We start from the raw sequence: 25,573 nt of genomic DNA on the forward strand, positions 1-25,573 counted from the left end.
CCGGCGGCAATGGGGCGCGATGCGTCGTCTCAGGTAAGATGACGATGGGTTTTAAAAGGCGACGCCGTCCTCAGACGTCATCGGAGAAGTGTATATGCGTGTGTGTATATGTGTATGTGTGTGTCTGTGGACAACAATAAAAACTCGAGACACTGGCACTAACCTGTCTGGCTCACCTGTCCACGCCAGTGTCGCGTCTCCAAGCAGAGCGGACGAAGAACACGCTGTAAGTTACCTTCTCAAGGTCGTTTCCGAAATATTCTACCGGTTTATGGAGCTGTGTGGTTTAGCTGTGGTGTCTAAATGAGGGGTCCAGTGCCGTGAACACTAAACTGCCGTATAAATAAGTCGAGCAAAAAGCCAAGCAGGGCCGACGGCTTTAACGTTGCAGCTCATCCAATTCCAACAAGACGCGGCGCCGTCCACAATATTTTCTCAGACAACAACAGCAAAAAAGTCTCATCCAATTGTTTTCCCTTCTCCAAGAGGCCGGGCAATATCAAGCAACATTGTGTCTGGGCCGGGGAGTCTTCTCTCTCAAGCTCTTCCCCTCAAAGGCTCGCAACAATTGGTGGTGGTAGAAAACAACCATCTGACCAGTCGTCGTCGTCGTCTGACGGGCCAGACTGATGTCTGAAGATGGTGGATGGTGGTATTTTAGAGGAAAGCTTTCCCTTTTTCACGCTCTGATAAAAAAAACACACAACAACCCGGCATTCGTTTGGGCTTAAAAAAGCGTGGCCAAAGAAAAGCGCTGTGCAGCTCAACAACAAAGCTAACGAGTGCGCCGCGGTCGGTGAAGTTGTAGAAGCAACACAAAAAAACACGATAAAAATGCGGGCGAAACTGTGAAACGCATGATCGTTGATTGATCTCACCTCTTCAAAGTCGAAAAGAGGATGAGATGATGATGATGATGGTTGGATTGATGCTGAAATGTGCCGAACAAACGTTGAACCCGCTAGACATCTGGGCATTGGGAGGCACGTGGATCACGAAAATCGTTGAATCATGTTTTTTTCGGAGAAATCAATCAAGAACCTCCCCAGAAGACTTCAAACATTGTAGTTTCAAATTCAAAAAACATTAAGTAAAGTAATAAGTTGTTTCACTGGTAGTGTAATGGGTAATATCAACCTTTTGAGTAGCATTCCTGGTCCTCTACCAAACCCTTCAACATATCCCAATGTCACACACCCCGAAAATTGTGCCACTGACCACAATATGCCAGGAGGAAGAAAAAAATGTGGATCGAAAAAGCCCTCCCATATTGGACTCTCTGGTGCTGCAGGTCAGGGAATTTCGGCCCAGCAGACCCAGCAGATGTGCCAACTCCCGTGCCCCAAGAGAGCGCAACTCTCGCGCGCGCACTCACCGACAGAGAAAATGGACCACCGTGCGCCCGCAGCGAACGAGGAAGCGAAGAAGCGCACAACGAGGGGCCATTTAAAAAGCCCCACCCACCCGATTCCCGGCTCAAAAAACGGGAGGCATGATGGACGCTATAAAGCGAGATGAAATCCGAGAGATGATGATTCTCCAGTGCTCAGAGCCACGCCACGGTCGCGACAAAGGCGACCGCCGAACCTCCGAACGCAAAAAGGGTCTCCTCCGAGGGGTGATGATTTTATGCTGCACACGCACACTTTTACACATATTCCTGCCGGGACCAAAACCTGCCTGTATGCACACACACACACACACACTGATAACATATAAGCCACACATACATACAAGCCACGCTGCTCACTCACAGAACGCGCTCTTGGCATTCCATACTGAGGAGGCTCTCACAGAGGACTTCGCCGATAAAGGAGCGAGCAGCGCGTCTCCCTCCCCGGTTCTGTCCCTTCTCGCCCTACTGTACGTGCGTGTGTGATGATTATGTGTGTGTGTGTGTGTCTGACAAGCGCACACACACACACTTAGATGAAGCATTCTTGTCGTCACACCCGTAGACGACGCAACGGGCCCGTCGCCCAATGTACACAGGCACGAAGGATCCAGGGCCCGGTTTTCTTCGGTTCAGCGACTCGCTTGCTCTCTCTCTCTCTCTCTCTCTCTCTCCCTCTTTCTCTCTCACACATGGATATAGAGACACCAATACACGCTCCGCAGCAAAGGTAGAGGGCGTGCGTGGTACAAAACATATTTCAAACAGGGAAAAAACTGTGCCATATATCTCGATATACCGATGATGAGGATGTTGATGTTGGGCCTGGAAGTTCTTGCCAATCCTGCCCGACAGCGGGAACTGTGCACGGGAAGATGGTGGTTTCTTTACACACTTCTTCCTCAAAAACGAAAACCCACTCAAAGAATCGCAGCAGAACATTGCACAAACCCCCCTTTCTAGCGGGTAGAACAAAGCGAGCCAGCCCACGAGTTGGAGATGATGCTGGGGAGATGCCATTTTTTTGCACTCTCATCATTAATTTGCTCTCGCTGTATATGCTTCGTCTGCTCTCTTGGTGCACTGCTCTCTCGGTGTGCTCTCGGTGTGCTCCAGCATCTCTTCTTCCATCCGGCCCATCCCAAAACCCCTAACCGGACTCCAAACCGCCGCCTCCGCGCGCGCCCAGAGCGTGTCCCACCAGCATCAATTCGTCTCGGGATGGAGTAGAACTGCATCTGTGGCGTTCGCTCGTTGCGCGCCATGTTTACGGTGACGTCGCGTTCAATGATTTGATTGACTGGCGCACACACACACACACGCACCATTTTTTTAAATGGAGAATTGGAGATGATACGGCAGGCACCCCACTTACCTCATACTTCAGCCCGGCGAGGCGCAGCCAGGTCTCCACCTTCAGGCAGAAGGGCGAAATCGACGGCAGCATCGGCGTGCGGGTGAACTGGTACAGGTACACCACGTCCTTCTCGAAGTTCGCCTTGTGGACGGTCGGCTTCATCTCCTTCTCCTTCTTGGCCGGGGCGGCCGCCGCATCGGAGCTGGTCGCTCCGTCGCCACCCTCGCCGCCGGCGGCCGGCGCAGCGTCGGCCTTCTCCTCCGGCTTCTTATCGGCGGCCGTGTCACCGCCGCCCGCTGCCGCCGCCGCCGCAGCCTCCGCTGGCTTATCTGCTGCGGCCGGTGCTGCTGCTGCCGCCGCCTCCACAGCTGGGGCCTCTACCTTCTTCTCCTCCTCGCCGGCAACGACGGGCTTGTTCTCGGTTTCGGTGGCCATCTTCGCTTTGAGTCGCTTAGAGGTTTGTGCTTGCTGGGTTTAGGCGCTTCAACTAACGCTCTGGATGCTACCGGAAGAGTTCGTGAAAGACGCGGGGGGGGAGGAGCACACTTCTTGCTTGGTGATCGTCACACTTGGCACTTGCAACACTTGGGGTACGCTCTCGTTCGCTATAAAGCACTAACTACACACAAAACACACACTCTACACACACACAATTCCGTGCACTTTTTCAACAAATGCGTGTGGTTTCCCGTGTTTCCTCGACTATTGGAAGATTTTCTGCAAAAAAGAAATATAAAGAAGAGAGAAACGAAACTTTAGGAAGCTGCAGTACCTTGGGCGAAGGCGCCTACTTTGGCGGTCGTGAAGGATGGGAGAACAAAGAGCCTAAAATCTAAGTCGGCGCGCAGGGTTGCTAGACCTCTTTCCCGTTCTCTGGAGACTTCACAGAATTCTTGCTCTGCAAAACGCACTTCCAGAGATGCAAAGTCAGTGCACGCTCTGTGGGGCAGTTTTCTGTCCTCAAAAAGTCATTTCTTACTGCCACGAAAGCGAGGAGCGTCCTCGGATAGAATTGAACCGTCGCAAAGATTGAAAATGCGCGCCCGGTTCACCAAGACCGCTGGTGGGACGACGAGGCCTTTTCGAGCCACACGCCCAGAGATAAAGTTACTCTTTTGTCGCGCGGGGGAGGGGTTGCCCTTTTTCTGCCTCGTTTTGCATACACGCACGCACACAGACACACACACACACACATACTCTCTCACATACACACACACAGAAAATGGAAAGGGGCTTCTTCGGGTGGGTACAACGTTTTCATCCTCCGACAAACATCTTTCAATACAAACCGAGCCTCGAACACACTTCTCGGTTGGGCTAAATTAATGTCACGGAAAACCTTTTTTTCTTTTTTCTTTTGTGCTGCTCAAGCTACCACACCAGAGAAAACCACCACCAACACTGCTGCTGCTGCCGTCGAGTTAAGGAAGGAAACTGAACCGACCGCACACACACCGTACGCCAACTTTGATTGGAACGGAAAAAATCATCGACAGCGTGCTAATGCCTGCAGGGCCGTATGCCGTAGAGAGGTACAGTCTGCACAGACACGAGAGAGTCAGATCAAATCACCGCGCGCCATTCCACACACATCAATTCATTCTGGCTTTCCAGCGCACGGTGAAAATCACGAAAATCCGCTTGCACTGATTTTCTCCCCCACGCACGTACACACACACACGCACACTTTCGAATTAAACCGATCGACACACATGCATGGGACGCGGAAAAACTTGCTTGCAGTTGAGAAAAAAAGAAAGCCAAGCCCTACGGCAGGCGTTCGTTTCCCTCTTTTAGAATAATTTCCCGGCAGAACAATCGAAACGAGGCGCGTCCAACGCGTCGCCTATTTCACTTGATCGTATTTCCTATGCTTTTTTTTATTTGAGACTTCAACAAAAAAAAGAGGATGCCGAAACCAAGTCACAGAGAAAATCACTAACCCGAACAGGTAAAGCGAACCAAGCTGCTTCTGATGCTGCTGCTGCTCTGCAAATGTGGGAGTTTGCTACAAGCCTTCTTGTGCGGACCAAAGACGCGCTCGCTGCTCGCTGCTCGCTGCTGCTGCTGCTGGCTGTGTCAAGCTTTTTTCTGAAATTGAAACACTCATCCACTGTCGGCGGGGGTAGCAGTTTTGAATGAAAGCCGTGTGAGTGACCCCCTTCCAACCCCGCTGCTGCTGCACACCCTTTGCGTGGAGCGTTTAACGGGCAACGGTCGGCTATTAACGGGGGCTCACCGTTCGGCGGCACTCAACGCATTCTGTGAATTTCGCTTCGCACGCACACACACATACAAGCTGTTCGAGGTGCATGTGGGACTGTCGGTTGTATTTTACACAGAGGTATAACACATTTTAAATATTTTCAATTTTATGGACATGAGGAATCATCGGTGGAACGTTTAACGTTACTTTTTTGCTTCAAATAATGATACAAAATTCCTCAAAATAATAATAATTTATTCATATTTGAAGAATTAAAATTACAACAACAAAAATCCTACCACCCTTATTTTGTCCACCGAGAAGCCTTTGCCCATGGTTCCAGCTCTTTGTCGCGTCGTCTCTGACGAGAAATGAGCGTCCGGGCGGAAGCGGTTTGCGGGCGCGCTTGTGTGTTAGTGAGCGAAACGCTTCACGGCCGTTGCCTAGCAACGCTTACGGGGTCTCATTTCCATAACGCCCAACTGTGCACAATGGTCGCCCGGCCATGATTTCTCGTTAAATTGTCAGCAAGCTGTTAAGCTGTTAGTAAGATCACTGTTCTGTCGAACGAGGTTTCGACTATTTGTTTGCTTGTTATCTTTGAAGAAGTTTTTTGAAGAGTAATTTGTAGAAAGAGTTATTTCTGGTCTGTTTTTTAATGGTTCATTATTTCAGCTTAGATTGCATATAAAAACCCATACAATTAAACATAAATGGAGCATGACGGGTCGTTATCATTCTGAGATTGGAGCTTTCCAATGACTTGTAGTAGCTCCAAAAGACTACTTTTTCGTTTCTTGGATCGTTTGTCGAAATGTTTGAACACAGAATCTGTCTGGGCCTTCAGATCCTTGATGTCCAAATATCATATCATATTCCAATAGGATCCAGAAGAATCCTAATGGGTCAGAAGGACCCTCTACGGGTCAAACAGCTTTCGTGAAATGAATTCATTTATTTCAGCAGTAACCCGAATTATCAAACCCACTGCTCTAACGTGTTCCAAAAAATGCAGCGTTCTAAAATTATCCATTGTCCAAATTTTAATCTCCCTTCGCAAGCACCTTTTCCCAAATCAGTAGCAGCCAGTACGGTGATCGTGATCTTTCGCTCAATCGTGATGGAATGAGGCCAGAATCACGCATGGAAGCTGGCGTGCGCTGCGCACCGAGCGGATACTACTGCATGCAAATGATGCGTTCCAGTGATCGCCATGGCTGAGACAAAACAAGAAGCATGGATTGTTTCAAACAATTGACCAAACAATCTATCGAATCGTAATTAAATAATGCGGGATTATTCATTATTCAACTAAAGTCACAGGGCCTGGGTGAACTCTCCCTCCGAATCGAATCGATTTCGGTAGAGATCTTGACCTTAGCAGCAGCAGTAATATGCCATGCCGGCTTCAAAGATATTAGGATGACTCATGGGGGCATGCAATCGATTCCCACTGTGCCCTATGTAAGCGCTGGAATGTGATCCCGCATTCGCGTTCATGATTACATTATTGTGTTTGGGTTTTAATTGATGCTTCGCTTAACCCCGTTCGACTCCCTTTTTAACCGCCCATCGATGCAGTGCGATACGGTAATCATGGTGGCGATCGTACAACAGAGGAAGCCAATGCTATTAATATGTTAATCATGTGTCGGTCGTTATCACTAGCGTCGGATTAGTCAGCGGTCCAGATTAAAGCCTCCATATACTCCGATTGGCAAATAGTATGGATTGTTTGAATTGATTGATGTTAGTACATGATGTCGATGGGCAGCACAATTATTTGAATATTTGCATCAAACAATTAAAAAATAAAAAGTAAAGTTCTTCATAACTGTCATCATGTTGGTATAAGATTTCACGCATCAATCGCAATTATCAAAAAGAAGCACAATAAGTTGTTTTGTTCTTTATTTTGCGTGGTGCTGGCGGTGTTACTTTCTTTGTTACTGATAGCAATTTTCTTTGTGTTGTGTTTCCCTAGTCCATTGTGAAGTGTTTGGTCTTTTTGTTGTTAACGTTTAGTCGCTCTGTTTGTTTGCCTTACGCGTGTACGCGTGTTACCGATAGCAGTCCAACATCAACACCCGTCCTATGCATAATACATTACCTTAAATACGAGGTGGTTTTTTTAAATAATTTAATGAAAATAGTGCTAATCTCTCTGTTCTGTTTCGTTTTTCGCATTTGTATATTGCGTGCTTTAATGTGACTGTTAGTGTGTTTGTTGTTGTTGCAGCTTTTCTTTTGCATTCACTCGGCACTCTCGTTTGTGTTTGTTGTTTGTATGGTACAATTAGGTTGTATTGCTTTTCGAACGTCTCTCTCCACTTTCTTTTTCCTTCTGTTCACAAATCATAAATTAGGTGCTTTGAGCATCACTATCACACTAAACACAGGTTACACGGCGTATCCTTTCACGCTGTTTCGTTTCGGTTTCTCTTTACTGTAATTGCAAACAAGCTGCGTCCTGAACAAGCGTGAACGGACAAACCGCTCGACACGGCTCAGTTTGACAAAAAAGGCATCTTTCCTTATCACACTTACGGTTACGCGGATGATTATTAATTTGTGTTTTGGTTTTGCCTGCGGACGACCCCATGCTACTACTGTCCAGCCATTCTCTCCCGTTCCTTTCGATATTACAATTTCGCTTTTTGTTCGTGTAATGTGTAGCTTTGTGTGTATATGTGTGGGTGTCATATTGTGCTAAAAGAATAACTTATGCGACTACTAACTTACTGACTACACCTCAATATCGATGAACCCACCTAGGCAAATCGAAAGTGAATAATATTTTAATTTAATATTTAAAGCGCGTGCGCGCGCGCTTGTGTTGAGCGTAAAGCGTTGAGCTGAACTAATTGCTTAAACAATTCAACAAAACAATACAGGCGTATACATATACCAGGACAAAGAAAGGTAAATTTGCTAGCCATGGGCATACACAAGCGCTGTTTTTGCTGCCATTAATTTAAAAAAGAAAAACCGAACAGAATAACGGCTTTAAAACACACACATTTAACATAAAACAAACACGTTCATTTATAAATTATGTGTGAGAGACGTTTGACTACAGAGACATACAACATTGAATGTGTTGGGGTAAAGTGGTAAAATGAAAACAACATACAACACAATGACTGGAGGCGGGGAAAGTGGCATGCACAGCAAACTGGGAAAACAAGGAACATAAGCGTTTAGAGAGCCGAACACTCGCAGAACTGGGGCGTTGTTTGGGGATGTTTAGAGCGCACTTTAAAAGAAACTTGGTGTAAATGACAAAAAAACGGAAAAAAAATCTTATCCTACTGGCGAGCGTTCTCATCTAGGGGAGTGTTGGTACAGCTTTTCGAGAGCCTTGGCTTTTTTTTGTTTCGAATAAGATCGAATAAGACAGTCGGCGTACCTTATTCATTGCAACGGCTATGCCAAGAGACCAATCGGCCCATACCGAACGCACACTGATGCCTTGCTAAGACACCGTCACGAATGCCCGAGCAAGTGTACATAGATACGTGTAAGACCCCTACTACAACACATGTGTTGTATCCCCGTGTTTGCATGCAAACACACATGCGACTAACTTAGTCACATTTATCAGCGGCAACGAGCGGGAATCGCACAATGCGCATCTGATTGCCATAATCGCAGATGACCGAACCGCACGCCGGCAGCATGATCTTTGGGCAGAGCTGCATGTTGGAGCAGTCTAGCTTAACCTCCCGGGCGACCTCACCGCTCCGCGCATCCCACACCACAAGGGCGCCTGTACGAAAGGAGTGAAAAAAGTAATCGTTTATTAATATTTAAAATAATAGAAAGAACGCAAATCAATACGCTACCTGGTTTGCCGGTAACGAGAAGGGACGGCGTCAGCATTACCAGTGCCGAGTAGGCGTGCGAAACCGTGATCGTGTTGAGCGGATGGCCCTGGAACCGGTCCCACACGCGTATCCGTTCGTCCAACCCCAGCGATATCACGTAGCTGGGCGAACCGACCAGCGCAACGATCGAGTCGTCGTGCGCTTGAATTTTGTACATACAGGCACCTGCAAAGCGAACGAGTTTGAGCGAAAAGTGTGTTAATCGGGAACGGATTTAGTGATGGGAAAAACGAAGTTTTCGACGGAATCGATTCCAGCAAGCTCCGAATATTTTTGTGGAATCGATTTCGAATAGTAGGTCTGGAATCAGTTTCTGGAGTCGATTCCGGAATCGGCTCTGGGATTGAAATCGGCTCCGGAATCGGAATTGGCTGATTCCGGAACCGATACTAATTCCGGAGAAGATTATGATTCTGGTGCCGATTCCAAATCCGAAATCAATTACAGATTCGGAGTCGACATCGGAATCGACTCCGGAGTGAACTCCGAAATAGGCTCCAAAATTGGCTCCGGAATCGGCTACGGAATGGGCTCCGGAATCGGCTCCGGAATCGGCTCCGGAATCGGCTCCGGAATCGGCTCCGGAATCGGCTCCGGAATCAGTTCCGGAATCAGTTTCGGAATTGATTCCGCACACGGAATCTGGTAGGTCTGATTCCGAGTTCCCACCACTAAACGGATTATAGAACTGCACAGTGCTTGCTCACACTGCCGAAACCCTACCTGTCGTCAGGTCCCACACACACAGCAATCCATCCTGCGAGCCCGACCCGGCCATCCCCGACTGCCACTGGTCGATGAACAGGCAGGTAATGGGGCCACAGTGCCCGTGCAGCGTGTACAGCATCACGTGACTGTCCGCCCGGTACACCTTCAGCGTGTGATCCTGGCTGCCCGTCATTACAGTATTGCCTGCCACCTCGAGACAGGTTACCGGTTGCTGGTGGCCCTGCTGCTGAAACTCCAGCAGACAGCGCAGCTCCTCGGACGCGGAATGAGATCCGGGCCCACTGCTCGCTGCCATCGCTGCCTGGAGCGAACCGAGGCTACCCGCCGAGCCGGTTCGCATGTGTGCTGTGAAATAGAAAAAAATATTTAAAAAATGACACTGATTAACCCTTCATGATTGTTTTAAGCAGTGCTGGAAAATGTCATGAGCATCACGAGATATTCACCAACGAAAACAATGAACATATCCGTGGTAGCTTGATGTTCATTGATGATACTCATAGAAGGTGCGTCATGACATACCGAATGCGACGTGCGAGTGCTTGGTTCAAACCGGAAACTCTGACTGACAAGTTGAGCTTAATACCGGCACAAGCATAATCATGACTTTTTCAGGTTGTGGTGCCAAATGCCACTGTTTCAATCACCAACGCTCATGACTGAAACGAAGCTCAAATTAGCTCACGTACACAACTGAGATGATCAAAGGTAAGACTCAAACAGTTGGTGGTCCAATCACATGCTTGATGACATCTTGTTTGGCACCCAATTCTAGGTCACGACATTTTCTGTCTGTGATAATCACGACATTCTTGGATTATACTAGGTGAGTGGTCCCCAGTTGCAAAATGAGCATGCTTTCTCGCTCTGTCAGGTTTGTCTGGTCTGTCGGATCAAACAGAGCGAGAAACCATGCTCATTTTGTTTCTCGGAACCACTCTCACGCATGACATATCTCCCATGACTATCATAATGATCACCGACAGAAAATGTCGCGACCGAGTGACTAGGCAAAAGTTGGTTGCACAGTCACCCAGTATGTGATGATCGCAACAACTGTTTGAGTCTCACCTCTGATCATCACAGTAGAGCTCATCACGCTGACATTATTTTGTTTCAGTCATGACTTGTCATGACTGTTTCAGTGACATTTTGTAAAACTGATCATAGTAAAAAAAGTCATGACATAGTGATGACATAGACATAGTCATGACCAAGCGTCGCTCGCAAAAATGTCACGTAGCATGCATGCATTGGTCACACCAATCGTTTTGAGTATCACCTCTGATTATCAATATTGAGTACATGACGCTGACTTGGATTTTGTTGCAGTCAGGTTTTTTTAAGACATTGACATTTTGCAGCACTAGTTTTAGGTGAAAGGGAGTTGTCACTCACTTCGCCGGTACGCCGACGTAAAGCCCCAATCGATCTGTCTTCCCTGGTTGTACGTTTCCAGGCGGAAAAAGTCAATTCGTCCACTCAGCCGGGCCGCTATAACGCGATCCCCCGTCAGCTTGATGTTCGTCACGCCATTGTTGTGTGAATGTTCCGCATCGTGGATGCACTGGAAGGGTTAATTTAACAAAAAAAAAGGTTTATATTAGTCTCTCCCGGTTTGTTGCGACTTTTCGCTCCTTACCTTAAAACTACCGCTGCTGCCCTCCCAAAATTCCAACCGCCCGTCCGCACACCCGATCACGATGAGATTGTCGAGAAAGTCCAAACACCAGATCGGCGATACGTGGTGTTGCTGCTGCTTTGGACTCCCGGGTGGCTGCGGACACTCGTTCGACAGTGTCGTGGGACGCGCCATCCAGTGGCTGTTGGACGGTTGCTCCTCCGTCGAGGCGTTCGATTCCACCCAGCTCGCCACTGGCGCTCCGTTCGAGGCAAAGCGATTCCGCAGATCACACCCACTTCCACCGTTCACGGCGCCGTTTGCAACCGGGGGCGAACAGGGTGTGAAGAACCGTTCGTACTGTGCCTGGAAGTCGAACAGCTTCGAGTCGGTCGCTGCCTGCGCACTCGCCCCCGCGCCACCGTCCAGGCTGGAGAAATTAAAGTGCAGCTTCTTGCGCAGCTTGAACGAAGCGGCTACGGCCGTGCCGGGCGGTGAGCACGACACCGGCGAGCTGCTTGAACCACCGGCCACCGGGAACGCTTCCTGCAGCCCGGTAATGGGTTCGCCCAGATCGTTACGCAGCAGAACACCGGCCGTGGGCGGCGAGGGCAGCGATTGGGGCGACGCCGAGCTGCCCCGGTGCTGCTGCAGCTCGAAGTAGTGCAGCCGGTCGATCTCCGCCAGCAGCTCGCCATTGCTCACGTCCCACACCTTCACCTGGCCCTGCAGGCAGGAGCTCGCCACCATGTTCCCGTCCGTCACCAGACACTCGATGCGGTGCACGTGCCCATCGACCTGTACCGGGACGCCCTCCAGCAGGCACTGCTCCGGCTTCGGTTCCGTCTCGCTGTCGCTCTCCTGCCAGCTCGCCCGCCACTCGGCGTAGTTGCGCGTGCAGACGCACCGGTACAGCACTATCATCGTGTACGTCACCACGAACGTGCTCACCACGAGCAGCATGCAGGTGAGCAGTATCTCCATCGGCGTTTTCGGGTAGAACGGGGCGTTGCCGATCGGTACGTGCGACCCGTCGCCCGTGTCGGCATCGCTGAAGTCGAGCGGATCGAGCGCCACCGCCAGCGCTTTCCACTGGAAATGGTGCGGCGCTTTCTCGTCCGCGTTGCGCAGCTGGATGGCGGTCGCGGGGCTGACCGCGTGGGAAAGCTTGATCGCCGGCAGCACCGTCACGTACCGTCCGCTGAGCGACACGTTGTACTGCTTCAGTATCGACGACCAGTGGAAATTGGACAGCTGGTAGACGGTTTCGTAGTCGGGGTGTTTCAACCGCTGCAGCTGTTCCGATACGTTCAGCGCACGATGTTCGGCGGTTCCTGCTTTGTCACTGGCAACACCACCACCACCCCTCAGCATGCCTGCATCCGGTAGGTTTTTGTGGTAATTTAAACGATCCATCTCGAGCGTCGCCTCCGTGCTAGGATCACCCAGGTCGTGCATAGCCAGTCCACCACCCTCAAACCGAGGCGCCCCGGCGTCCAACGGCAACCGTTCGTGCCCGGTCAGGTTCTTATCGATCACAAACAGCTCCTCGATCAGCCCAGCATTGTAGATAATGTTCGAAATCCACAGCACCATCCAGATCATGAAGCCGCGCTGGAAAAACCTTGTCCTAGCCCAAAAGTTTACAATCCGCAGGCGCTTCGGTATTTTCACATCCTTCCCGCTGCCCGGCCCAGTCTTCGGATGGCTCGCCGCCTGCTCCAGCCCCGTCAGCTTCGGGTGCGATCGGGAGCGATTGATCGAACCGCCCCCGTTTCGCACTTCCCGTGCCGGACCGTTCGACTGTCCCGTGGCGGCCCCGGTACCCCGCCTTAGCTCGTTGTTGAAGTACAGCATCTTGGGCAGTCGCCGCACCTCCGCACTGTACTCAACGCGCTTTATGTCCAGCGCCAGCACGGTGGCGAAGAACAGCATCTGCAGCAGAAAGTCCGACACGAGGCCCACCATCGCGAAGATGCAAAACTCCTGTATTACCGGCACGAACGTCGCCAGCCCCCCGGTAAGGATCGTAATTTCCGTCAGCAAGTTCTTCGTAATGGACCAGCCCTCCCGGCTCAGGCCTTGTGCGACCCGTATCTTTACGTCCAGATTGTTGTCGGTCGTGAGCACACTCTTCGTAATGACGAGCACGTTCTCCAGCCCCACCAGTATGACCAGGTACGGATAGACACCCTTCGACTGGAAGCTGATCGTGAGCCCGAAGAAGAAACACAGCCCCAGTGACATCAGCAAACTGCCCAGCACGGTCAGCACGGCACAGGACGCTAGCATGATGCGCGACCGGATGGCTTCGATTTTGCGCACGGAAAAGTAGACGTAAATGAACAGCACACAAAACGCGATGCACTGGGGCAGCACCTCCTTCCAGTTGAATTCGCCCGGGTAGAAGATGTACATGATCGATTGTTGCTGCTTCGGGGCCGAGGGTGCTTCGGGCTGGGCCGGCACGCCGCCCGATGCATCGCTCGAGGGTTCCTTTTGATGCAGCGGGTAGGCACGGGTAAGCTTTTGCTTTAACGATTCTATAAATGCTGGATTGTTTTCGCGCAAAATCAGCGTCACCGCGTACTGGATGATACGCGGCCGGACGCGCATCGGGTACCGCTTCACTCCCGTGTCACGCAGCGGTATGCCGAACAGCATTTCTGCCGTCGAGACTTTGGACTTTTGGAGATTCTAGAAAGTGGAGTCCAACGGGAATAAAGAGTTCAGTAAATTGAGCCGAAATTATCCCAAGAGCGAGCAAACTTACATGATTCACGTACACCGTGTTTAACAGATTGCTATCCTTATTGAAGTTCTGCATGTTTTGCTGCCACAGATTGGCCGGCGATAGCAGCAAGCAGTTGTACTCGGGAAACAGGGTCTGCTGCGAGGATCGCTTCACATTTTCCACATGCAGACAGAGATGGCTTAGCATAGTTTTGCTGCAACAACAAAAAAAGAAAGCGAAACATACACCATTACGAGAATCCAGGAATCCGTATTGAGGGAGAAAAATTCCCTCCAACCTACCTTTGATCTTCGTGATTGCGTATAATCTCCAGCAGCTTGAACACCTCGTACAGTGGCGCACGGAACGCATCGGTCAGCAGCAGATCCTCTTCCCACGGTACCACGCTCGTGCGCATGATGATCTGCTGCACGTACAGTAGCGGATCGATTCGGGCCCACGGGAACGGCGTTTCCACGCTGATGTTATAGATGTTAAACATGTTGCCGCCGGAGAAGCTGAACGGGTTGTAGAATTCGCTCGTCAGGTTCGCATTGGACAGGTGCAAATTTTCGCTAATGCTTTCCGTGTACGGGAATATCACTTTGGTTGGTATCGTCCCCGGTAGGGGGATGTTTAGCAGTGGGTAGCTGTAACGGAAATGGAGAAGAGATGGCAGATGTAGTCAGCGAATTATTTTCGGGACCATGCGTTGATGTAGGATTCTGCCTTCATTATCTATAAAATGATTTCAAAGTAATAGCAAACCACAAATTCAAACGACAATGAATAACTTATTAGAAAAAAACGTTCTTTCAATTTTGAAGACGTCCAAGATTTCACCTATCTCCGGTCAAAGGTCATCACTGACAACAGCATGGAAGTTGAGTTGTGCCCATGTTTGCTGTTTCCAGGCCAATCATTCCAATAGTCTTAGGACACAATAAACCACAAAAAAACCTGTACCTCCAAGACATGGAAACAATGTAAAATTTGGTGTGCAGACTAGTGACGAGCAAGTAAAGTTGACAGAAATCCGAAGTCGACAGCAATCCGACTCCGATAATTTCAAAACCGACTTCAGAAAAAATTGCTCCGCTTAGCATACCGAGTCACTCGGAGTCATCCGGATTCATCCGAAGTCGTCCGGAGTCGTCCGGAGTCATCAAGAATCATTCGGAGTTGTCCGGAGTCGTCCGGAGACGTTCGGAGTCTCCCGGAATAGGAGTCGCCCGGAGTCGCCGAGAGTCAGATTCGTCCAGGGTCGCCCGAAATCGTTCGGAGTCGTTCGGAGTCGTCCGAAGTCGTCCAGAGTCGTTCAGAGTAATGCGGAATCGTCCGGAGTCGGAGTCGTCGGGAGTCGGAGTCGTCCGGAGTCGCCCGAAATCGTTCGGAGTCGTCCGGAGTCGTCTGAAGTCGTCCAGAGTCGTTCAGAGTAGTGCGGAATCGTCCGGAGTCGGAGTCGTCGGGAGTCGGAGTCGTCCGGAGTCATCAAGAGTCATTCGGAGTCGTCCGGAGACGTTCGGAGTCTCCCGGAATAGGAGTCGCCCGGAGTCGCCGAGAGTCAGATTCGTCCAGAGTCGCCCGAAATCGTTCGGAGTCGTCCGGAGTCGTCCGAAGTCGTCCAGAGTCGTTCAGAGTAGTGCGGAATCGTCCGGAGTCGGAATCGTCCAGAGTCACCCGAAGTCGTCCGTAGTCGTCAGAAATCGTCCTGAGTCGTTCAGAGTCGTGCGGAGTCATTCAGAGTCGGAGTCGTCCGGAGTCGGAGTTGTTCGGAGTTGGACTTGTTCGAAGACGTTCGGAGTCACCCGGAATCATCCAGAGTCGTTCAGAGTCGTTCAGAGTCGTTCAGAGTCGTTCAGAGTCGTCCAGAGTCGTCCAGAGTCGTCCGGAGACGTTCGGAGTCGCCCGAAGTCGGAATCGCCCGTAGTCACCCAGAGTCGAAGTCACCCGGATTCGGAGTCACCCGGAGTCAGAGTCACCCAGAGTCGGAGTCGCCCGGAGTCGCCCAGTCGTTCAGAGTCGTGCGGAGTCATTCAGAGTCGGAGTCGTCCGGAGTCGGAGTTGTTCGGAGTTGGACTTGTTCGAAGACGTTCGGAGTCACCCGGAATCATCCAGAGTCGTTCAGAGTCGTTCAGAGTCGTCCAGAGTTGTCCAGAGTCGTCCAGAGTCGTCCAGAGTCGTCCAGAGTCGTCCAGAGTCGTCCACAGTCGTCTGGAGTCGTCCAGAGTCAGACTTCAAAACTTTTGGCGCTATCTGTGAAATAGTAGTTTAACCAATAGCAGGACATTCAGTCCTGCGAATTGGAGATAGGATAGGTCGTACGACTAAACGATATCACAGGACCAGCCGGCAGCATATGCAGTTCTTGAACATGCAATACATCCCAATTAGGAACAATCTACACCAGGAAGACGTGGGTCTACGTCCAAAAATACTAATTTTAAAGTTTAATAGTTTTAAAATCTTTATATTATGTTGTTTCTCTCACAAATTACCAATGCACGAATCTGAACAAAATGTATCATTCTCATGCTCGCACCCTAGTCCGACCTTGCAAGCAAATAATTAACATTGATATGCAAATATAAGGTGTGAACTTTGCATTCTTTAAGCAAGAGCTGTACGATTGAACTTGAACGATATTTTAATCTAAATTCATGGGCTTGTAGCTTATACAATGACCTTTTCATTACTGCTGTAATAATACAAAAAGTGACGTCACCATTCACAATGATACCCCCATTTTATGAACGGATTTGCAAAAAAAAAAGATAAAACCCACTGAAATGTGTCACACACCATACAATGTGCACCTAAACCATCCGAGATAATGCCCGAAAGTGTCCCGGGTGACTTTATCGCACACACCGCACCTGCTGATCAAGTTAGTACCAGTTAGTACCGGAGCCTCATACCGTCACCCTGCTGGTCATGGTCACGGTCATTGGCGGGAAGGGGAAGGGGGTTAACAAATGCTTCCCGACTAGCAACACACTAATCGCGACTTTTCTGCGAGCATAATCACGTCTACCGAATCCCACAATTTGAAGGACATCGACTCGTCCAGCAAACGGTTGAAAGCACCGAGACGAAAAGGAAGAGAAAAAAAAACACAAATCATTCCCTCCACAAATGAAAGAGGTCGTTGATGTCGGAATATTTTCCGCTCGCACATCGGTTCGAGCCTTCTTATCTCTGTTTCTAAAGTCTGAGTGCGTTCTTCCCGCTCCCCCGACAGGTCCAACCAAGACGGTCCAAGCAATGGGAGAGGTACTTGTTGTTTGCTTGTGTAATGTTTAATCTAAAAAAGTGCCCTTTCCCCTCTCGCAAAGAACGAAAGGCAATAATCGACGTGTGGTGTGGTGAGAAGCTGGCTCCAAAAGAAGGCGTACATTCGCGCACGTGCCGGCCACCGTTGTGCCGGGAGTAAACACGGCGCTCTTTATTCACCACAGCTAGTCTAGAGAGGAGCGATGGTCCAAACAGTAACAAAAACAGCGTAAGGGAACATGAGGCATAATGGCCATGCTAAGGATTTGGCCCTGTATCTCATTGGGTAAATCACAATCACAGCAAATCCAACAGATACAACTGTTTGTTTTCTTCTGACCACAGTTAATGCATCCAACATGAACACTTACTAGTTTTAACCAATATTTAAACAATAATTTAAACAATACCGTGGGGCACATCTTGGAGAAGTTGAAAGAATGCAGACATAACCATCTTTTCATTGATTTCAAAGCCGCATATGATAGCATACCTTGGGTGAAACTGTACGACGTAATGAAGAATAAAGAATAAAGATTGAACTTTTAAATTCCGGCCAAACTGAAAATCCTAGTTAGAATGCCTTGCCAGATGAAGGTGGATGGAAAACTCTCACACCCTGCTATTACCACACCAAAGGTCTGGGGCCGGGATTTTATCCGAACGATTTTATCCAATCTGGCGCTTGAGAGGGGGATCCCGGTCACTAGAGAGGAGACTTCGGGAACCATCTTCTATAAGTCAACCCAGATCCTAGCAAACTTACTCATCCGGTGCAACAACCGCTTTGCGGTCTTGCATCAGGAGTGTCCGAAACCGCTCACGGTCTTGCGCCTTCGTCTGCCAGTCCGTTATCCCGGCCTTAATGGCGGACGCCTCCACGCCATCTTGCCACCTCCATTTGGGCCTTCCACGCCTCCTCTGTCCTCTTGTGGACGGCTTAAAAAGACTTTACGGGCTAGGTCGTCCGTTTCCATGTGAACAACATTACCAGCCCACCGGAGCCTGGCGAGCTTGACACGCTGCACGACAGTGAGGTCGCCGTACATCTCCTATAGCTCGTCATTATAGCGGCTCTTGTATTATCCTTCCACACATACGGGGCCAAGTATCCTTCTGAGCATCTTCCTCTCGAACGCGGCTAAGAGGGTTTCGTCAGATTTGGACAGTGTCCATGTCTCAGAGCCGTATGTGAGTACCGGTGCTATATAGGTACTATATAGTCCCAGCTTCGTCCGTCGCGACAGGTTCTTTGAGGTGAACTTATTTTTCAGGCTGTAGAATGACCGATTGACAGCCAGCATCCTTGGCGCGCAACTCAGCTTCCATGCTATTGTCGTTGCTGACCTTTGACCCAAGAGAGGTGAATTCTGGGACGACTTCAAAAGTGCGTTGAGGCGGTAAGATCGCGTAGAAGCGTCCGACATTAAGGGATCTGGATAACGAATTGGCAGAAGGAGACACAATCGTGCGGGTACTGTGAGACCGACCGTGAGCGATTTCGGCCAATCCTGCAGAATAATAATACCGCAAAGCGATTGTAACACCGAATATGTAAGTAAGTAGTATTAATAAATCATATGTTGATGATGACGTTTGCATTAGCTTTATTTGGCCCCGGACTCCCTTACGTCAAGTTTAAAGAAATCAAAGATTATCAATGAAAACAGAGGCAGTCCGGTTCGAAGCGGGAAGATTCCCCGGGCAAAGGTTGGGTGTGTAGACAAATCGAGAGCACCCACAAGCCTGTGATGCGTAGAAAAGCCTATGGCCCCTCTCTTCGAAATCAGCATCAAGCATACGGACATAGAGAATAATTTATTCATCGATTCGTTTTATCACGATCCGCTATCCGTTTCCATGCAAACTGTTATTTCAACACATTTCAACACACTAGCAGCCGCTGTCACTCAATGAAGATACGGCGTTGGTTGTCTTTCCTTTACGTATTTGTTTCCAATTCCTCTTTAAAAAGACATATTGCCATCTTCGGGAGAACTGCGCAGCGAAGAGAAAGGCCCCTTGTCGGCCCCTTACACGGAGGGCAGTACGGTTGCCGTTGCGCTTACCTTACCGAATGACTTCCTTCCTTCCGCTTGGTAAGACATTTGACGTGCGGTTTGTTGCGCTGCACGTCAAAAATGTTGCATGCAAATCGTGACGATGGTCGTCAGACGGCCCGCATACCTTCTGGTGCGCGCAAAATTTGCATCCTACGAATGTCAGCCCCGTGGTGTTCGGTGGTGGTGCTGCAACCGTGCGGGAGAGTCTATCTATCGCTGCTATCAGTGTACAAGCGCGTTGGAGATGGTGCGCCGGCGGACGACGCGGTGGGCGGAATGTGTGTTTGTGAGTGTATGTAATCAAAACAACGTTGATACCGACGTACCGAGCCCTCTGACGTGGTAGACGTGGTACTGATAAGTTTTAGGCCTACACTGATGGTCGCTTTCCTTTTCCTAAGTTGTACTGAATATGAATAAAATATTGCTATCGAATAGAATTTTACACACTTTTTGCCCATCAGTATTAATTATCTCTATTACCATTGCGACCTTCCCAGCGAACGATGATGGCGGTTGGTCTTGCATTTAGACTTGCATTTTTACCAAACATTAAATCGTGACTAGAAAACGGTTACTGGATCCAAGTCTGGCGAGTTATAACAGCTGTACGATAAGAAGATCGCCGTTAGACCATCATCAGTATCTTCAAGCTATTTCTTTCTCTTCTTTTCTGGCGTAATGGTCTTGTCGGCTCATACAGGCTTCTATACATAAAAGCACTCTGGAAAAGCCTAACCAATTCTTGCTACGGGAGAACGGTACGGATTAGTGATGTGCTTTCTGGAGCGCACCCACGACTGCGATCCGACCGTTGTTAGTCCGATTCCGATTCCGGCAAACTGGGAACCACTAGTTCCACCCGGAGTCTAAGTCGACCAGAGTTGGAGTCATTCGGAGTCATCCAGAGTCGATCGGAGTCGACCGAAATCGGAATAGGTAGGAGTTAACTAGATCCGTCCAGTGCAATGTGCTTGTGATCAAACATTTCATGTTTTTGGGTTTTTTTGTGTTTCACTTTGCGCGTGCATTTCATGTACAGGCCTTTGTTTCAACGGACGGTTCCTGATGACTCCGACTCCGGATAAAGCTGGACGGAGCTACCTTCCGTAGTTGGTTCCAAAATTGTTGGAGTCGGCTCAGAGTCGACATCGAATTTTTGCCAACCTTACCCATCACTTGCCAGTACGGATAAAAATGAATAAAAAGATCGGTAATTTAATTCAAAATGCCTATCTGATCTTCAGAGCACTGGTCCCCAAGCTTTCCAGTTTATTCAATCGGATCCCTTTATTCCTAAAAAAAAGGCATCACATCGTAATACACATCATACATCATATGTAATCCCTTTAAAAAAGGCTTCACATCGTTATACATCGGTCATAGTAAAGACTAAGAACGAGGAAGGATTCACCTCAGGTAGTATGAGAGTACCAGAATATAGGTATTGGAACCTTATAACAGCAGCTTAGGATGGTTCCAACGACCTGTCAACATTATCGTTAACAAGAGAACAACGGGGAAAATAGAGGAGAAAAAGAGAGGGAAGTTGCAACAAAATAGCATAAACATAGGTCGAAAAACAAACCGCTGGATTATTACAAAATAACCAGCCGAATAAAGAAACCGACTTTTTGACAACATCTTACGAGTAAACCAAAACTGTCATAGTATTCGGCATGGGACAATAGGGAGCATAGAACAAACTTTAGCAACCCTTTGTAAGTCGTGCTCTGGGCGAAGAAAACGATCTCAAGAATATTTAATTATGAAAAACACGAAGAAGTCATATCAAGTGGAATTATGTTGGTAAGAGCGAAACACAACATAACTTTGCTCCGGACACCAGTGGACACCAGAGCGGACCTTTCCGAGTCCGATTTCGAGTGTGGAATCAATTCCAGAGCCGATTCCGAAACGGCTCCGGAAGCGGAATGGACCTAGGATTCACAATTTACTAAGGAAACGAAATCAGAAATGACTCAAGAATTGGAATGAGCTCCGAAATCAGAATCAGTTCTTAAATTGAAATAAGAAATGTCAGAAGAGAAATCAGTCCGGGAATCTCCATAAGAATTGATCGTTTACAAATAAATTTGGATTTTTTGCGGCTATCAATACGTAGCATTATTTGATCCAAAAACCTATTCTTATGGAGATGCCGAAACCGACTCCGATTTCGACACCGACTCCGATTTCGAAACTGATTCTGATTTCGAAGTCAATTCCGATTCCGGAACCGATTTTAATTCCGGAGCAGATTCCGGAGCTAATTCTGGAGCCGATTCCGATTACGGGGCAGATTCCAAATCCGGAACTGATTCCGAAATTCCCTCGTAATCGTTTTCGGAAACTGATTCCGGACCTACTGTCCGAAGCCGATTCTGACGAAAATTTCATTTTTCCACATCACTAATTCATACAACCCTGGTGACTCAAGATGCGAAAGGAACCTCAAAACCTCTATAATTATAGAAATATCAACAACCTGACAGCTCATCAAAGTTGATTAAAGGCTCGCACTTGCAAATAGAAGGCATAATAGGGCAACTTCGAGGTGCCAAGAGAGATGCCAGCTTTGTACATGTCATCCGTTAAAGCCTGGATCGGCGCTAGACAGACGGCAAGACGGCGCAAGACAGTGAGTGATTTCGCTGAGCACTCCGACAGGCCGGCCAAAGTTTGTAATTGCCTAATTCTAAATCTTCTAATCCTAAATATTACTGACAAACGTTTTCGATACTAATAATTATAGTTGTAGAAACAATCGATCAATCACAACTCTGTTCGATAAATCTTCATCTGCCAACATCCTCCGGGGAAGCAAGCCCACGCTCCCGTTAGCTTTCAATCTCGATAAATTGCGTCATTTCAGCCCGCCAAAACAGGAAACCCAGGCCAGCACAACCGGCTGGAAAGACGGCCACCCACAACATCAACAGACAGCCGGACTGTGTATCTCTCCCGAAAGCAAAACGCTCGGTGGAAATTCCCCCCGGCTGTGGGTAAAAATAGAACACGTTACACGTTATCCTGCCTCAACTCACCAGCAGAAGATGATGATGGCAAGGGCGAAGCTGGTCGCCGTCGTCGGATAGCTGGAGAGGAACAGCCCATGCTTGTAGTAGATCTGTGACACGCGGGACGGAAGCGTGGTGCCGCCGGTGGAGCCGCCGGCTCCCTTGCTACGGTCGGACGGTGGTTTCGGTGGCCCACGGGCTCCGGCCGTTGTTGCCGTAGGTCGGGGCGGTGGTTTCATCGTGGCCGGGCCCAGCGATGGATGCTGTGTGAAGCCACTGGCAGCACTGGGCTGCTGCTGCTGCTGTTGCTGTGACAACAGTGGTTTCCTTTGCGCCAGCTGTGATGTGCTGTGATTGGAGGTGACGTACTGCTGCTGCTGATGGGTAAGATGGTTGATGCGCTCTTCAGCGGACGGTGGTGGTGACATTGATTCTACACCAGCGGATGCCGTCATGATGCAGGCGGCAACAGTAGGGGACGAAGGCCCTAGGCACACAAAAAAAACGGAAAACTCCCCCCTTCCTTTTCTGTTTTGCACACACGTTTGTTTACACTTTTGCACTCGCGATATAAATACACACCTTTATTTTTTCACCCGGTGCACACACACACACACACACAGGAGTCACTTTCTCAACCCCGTTCGTCGGTTATGTTGGCCTCCCCTTGCGTAGTACTTCCGGTGTGGTTTCCTTGCGTACGGCATTATCCTTTGCGCCCTTAGCAGTGCAGGTGCGGGAAAGCATGCAACTCACCCCACACAAGCACTAACACACACACACAATATTTGCGCAATATCCTCTCTCTCCCTCTCACACACACTAACTCACCGAGGGGTAATCGTTTAGCGTCGCTGGGGGTAGAGTAAAAACTAAAAACAAATAAAAATGATTGACGTCTTTTCGCACACTTTTTGTCTGAACAAAACACGTTAAAAAGCCTTAAACTAAGCTCCACCAGCTAGTTTGTGGGAGCACTTTTGCTTTGAAAGCCTGCTTGGTTTGTTATTGCTAAAAGCCGCTTCCTCGGGACGATTGCACCTTTTTAATATGTTTCACTTCCAGCGCTCGCCTCTCTCACTCTCGTGCTCCCAATCTTTGATTCGGCGTTGATTAAGTTACAATGGCAATGGTAATGACGATGAATGGGACAAGATCACTTTCGTTCACTGCCGCTTGTTCCACTTGTGGCCGTGGGGCCGGTTTCGCTGCGCTTCGGCGTACGGTTAGTTCCTCCTCGCGTTGGCAGCAACACCAGATTTAGATTGCACGGTGTGGTGCCTGTGCTGCTGCACCTTGTAATCGGCTCGTTCTTCGCTCCTATCAAGACCTGCCCGTTCTGCGCTATTATCATCATGTTTGCCTCTGATCGATTCTTCTTTGGCAGGCCGTTCCGTTCAAGCGGCTATCGCACTCGGGCGCTGCTGCCGCCGTGTGTTTGCGCTTCCGGAACGTGGTGCGGTTTTCTGCTGAGGTCTCCCCCTTGTGGTAGTTCGGGCAAACAGCTTCCACGTAACTCCACGGGCCTCGCCGCTGCTGCTGCACGTGTGCGCTGCCACCTCATCCGCCGCAGTGCCGCTAATGTGGTGTAAGAGAGGCAAGCTATTAAATTACATAATTTCTCTTCGCGTACGCGTCGAATGGCAGAATAGAGGGGGGGATGGTGGTGGTGGTACTGTGTGGATCGGTGGCCCCTTCTTGAGTGTGCCCAGCCACACGCTCCTTTTCTCAGTGCAAAGTTAACGCATCATGCCCCCGGGACACACAAAACACACATTCGTCGTTGGTGCGTTATCAAGTGCGTTTTCTTCCTTCGCGTCTTCAATCGCTGTCCATCTGCCGAAATAGCGGAGCCCTTTTTTTCGATGATTCACGACACCACGTTTCGTACCCCGCTTGCCGTGATGTTGTGCGTGACCAGGCGCAGGCGGCACACAGGGGAGAGGGGAACGATTTTGCTGCCCCTTTGGCGAGCCCCGTTTCACAAGCTTCTTCACACCACGGCACACACGCACACTTTACGGCCACGTCCCGTTTTGGGGGTTCTTTCGGTTTCGGATTTTCCTTGCAGTATGTGGAACTCCTTTCCGGGATGATGCAATTGTAAAAAGCGACCGAATTACACTAACGCTGTGCTCACTGTTGATGCGGAACGCGGAAACTTACACGGCGCGCGCGGTATGAATCTACGTTTCGGATTATTATTTGCTCCCCGTTTTGCTATTTTGCAAATTTGACAGGACGGGCAGGCTGGTTGAGAGGTGACGTCTGGGCGCCATATTGGATTGAAAAGTTGACAGTCAACGAAGGAGAGTGGAAGAGAAAGGCCATTTTTGGTAGTGATGGGCAAAATTAAGTTTTCGTGGGAATCGATTCCAGCTAGCTATGAACTTTTCTGGAATCGATTCTGGATTGTAGCTCCAGAATCAGTTTCCAGGATCGATTCCGGAATCGGAACTGGCTCCGGAATCGGAATTAGCTTCGAAATTAAAAGCGGCTTCGGATTCAGAATCGACTTCGGAATCGGAATCGGCCCCGGAATTGACCCCAGCATTGGTTCTGGCATCATTATCGGTTTTGGAATTGGGTCCGGAATTGGAATTGGCTCCGGAATCGGCTCCGGCATCATTATAGGTTTTGGAATCGGAATCTGGTCTGGAATCGACATCGGCTCCGGAGTCGGCATCAGTTTCGGCATCTCCATAATACTGCTTTTAGACGACCCAAAAAATCTTCCACGATGTTGTATACGATAATATAGGTTGCCGACCCCTGGGGACGAAGTGGTGAGTGCCACTCGGGGCTCGATCGTAGGTACGTGGGTGCAAGGAGATGAGAGTTCGAGGCTCTCTCATACGAACCGTGACGGAGTACGGACGTTGCTGGTACTACGAAGATATAGTAATTGTAATTGTACGGATAAGTAAGAAATAAAGAGTGAAAGTGTAAGCGATACAACAACTGGCGACGAGGATTATAAGAAACCACCCGTGCAATAGGCAGTGATCGTGCTATGAATAGCAACGGAGAAGCTAACCAGCAGACGAGCAACGGTGATGAGGAGCGGCCATCGCACAGCCGCCATCGCGGTGACACGGGAAGCGTCGATCCAACGGAATCTGGACCCAGCTGGATTCACGAGCTGTTTCGCCAACAGCACACGATGATGCTGGAGCAGCAACAGAATTTCATGAAGCAGCAGGAAAAGCTGATAGGCGAGATTTGGCAGACAGCGCAACTTAAGCAGCCCGTGAATGGGTCAGAGCAGCTTAGTGATGTGCTGGCGGGCC

At 49.3% G+C, this 25,573-nt stretch overlaps 2 protein-coding genes across 6 annotated transcripts in view; both read right to left on the reverse strand.

Annotated features, from left to right (window-relative positions):
• Nucleotides 1-4,835, reverse strand: part of LOC120955349 (failed axon connections) — a 51,722-nt gene extending 46,887 nt beyond the window's left edge. For 2 of the 3 annotated variants that reach the window (XM_040376174.2, XM_040376172.2), the window contains exons 1-2: nt 4,694-4,835; nt 2,769-3,467 (exon numbers count right to left, since the gene is read on the reverse strand). In XM_040376174.2, the coding sequence (XP_040232108.2) occupies nt 2,769-3,185 (417 nt within the window). In that variant the 5' untranslated portion in view covers nt 3,186-3,467; nt 4,694-4,835. Of the gene's footprint in view, nt 1-2,768; nt 3,468-4,039; nt 4,166-4,693 lie in introns of those variants that run through there. The other variant, XM_040376173.2, reaches the window with a different exon arrangement.
• A 1,996-nt stretch (nt 4,836-6,831) lies between these two features.
• Nucleotides 6,832-24,494, reverse strand: LOC120955681 (sterol regulatory element-binding protein cleavage-activating protein). 3 transcript variants are annotated; one of them, XM_049610300.1, is made up of 9 exons: nt 24,413-24,494; nt 22,311-23,137; nt 14,230-14,577; nt 13,967-14,141; nt 11,215-13,890; nt 10,971-11,139; nt 9,567-9,917; nt 8,802-9,008; nt 6,832-8,725 (listed from the first exon to the last, which is right to left on the reverse strand). In XM_049610300.1, the coding sequence occupies exons 2-9, from the start codon at nt 22,736-22,738 to the stop codon at nt 8,544-8,546; spliced, it is 4,536 nt and encodes a 1,511-aa protein (XP_049466257.1). In that variant the 5' UTR covers nt 22,739-23,137; nt 24,413-24,494; the 3' UTR covers nt 6,832-8,543. The 3 variants fall into 3 exon arrangements, with proteins under 3 accessions (XP_049466257.1, XP_040232695.2, XP_049466256.1); XM_040376761.2 differs by having other exon boundaries at nt 22,311-23,155; nt 24,413-24,480; XM_049610299.1 differs by having other exon boundaries at nt 22,311-23,155; nt 24,450-24,468.
• Between the last annotated feature and the right edge of the window lie 1,079 nt (nt 24,495-25,573).

The sequence above is a fragment of the Anopheles coluzzii genome, chromosome 3 (assembly GCF_943734685.1).
Source record: "Anopheles coluzzii chromosome 3, AcolN3, whole genome shotgun sequence".
Taxonomy (NCBI): Eukaryota; Metazoa; Arthropoda; class Insecta; order Diptera; family Culicidae; genus Anopheles; species Anopheles coluzzii.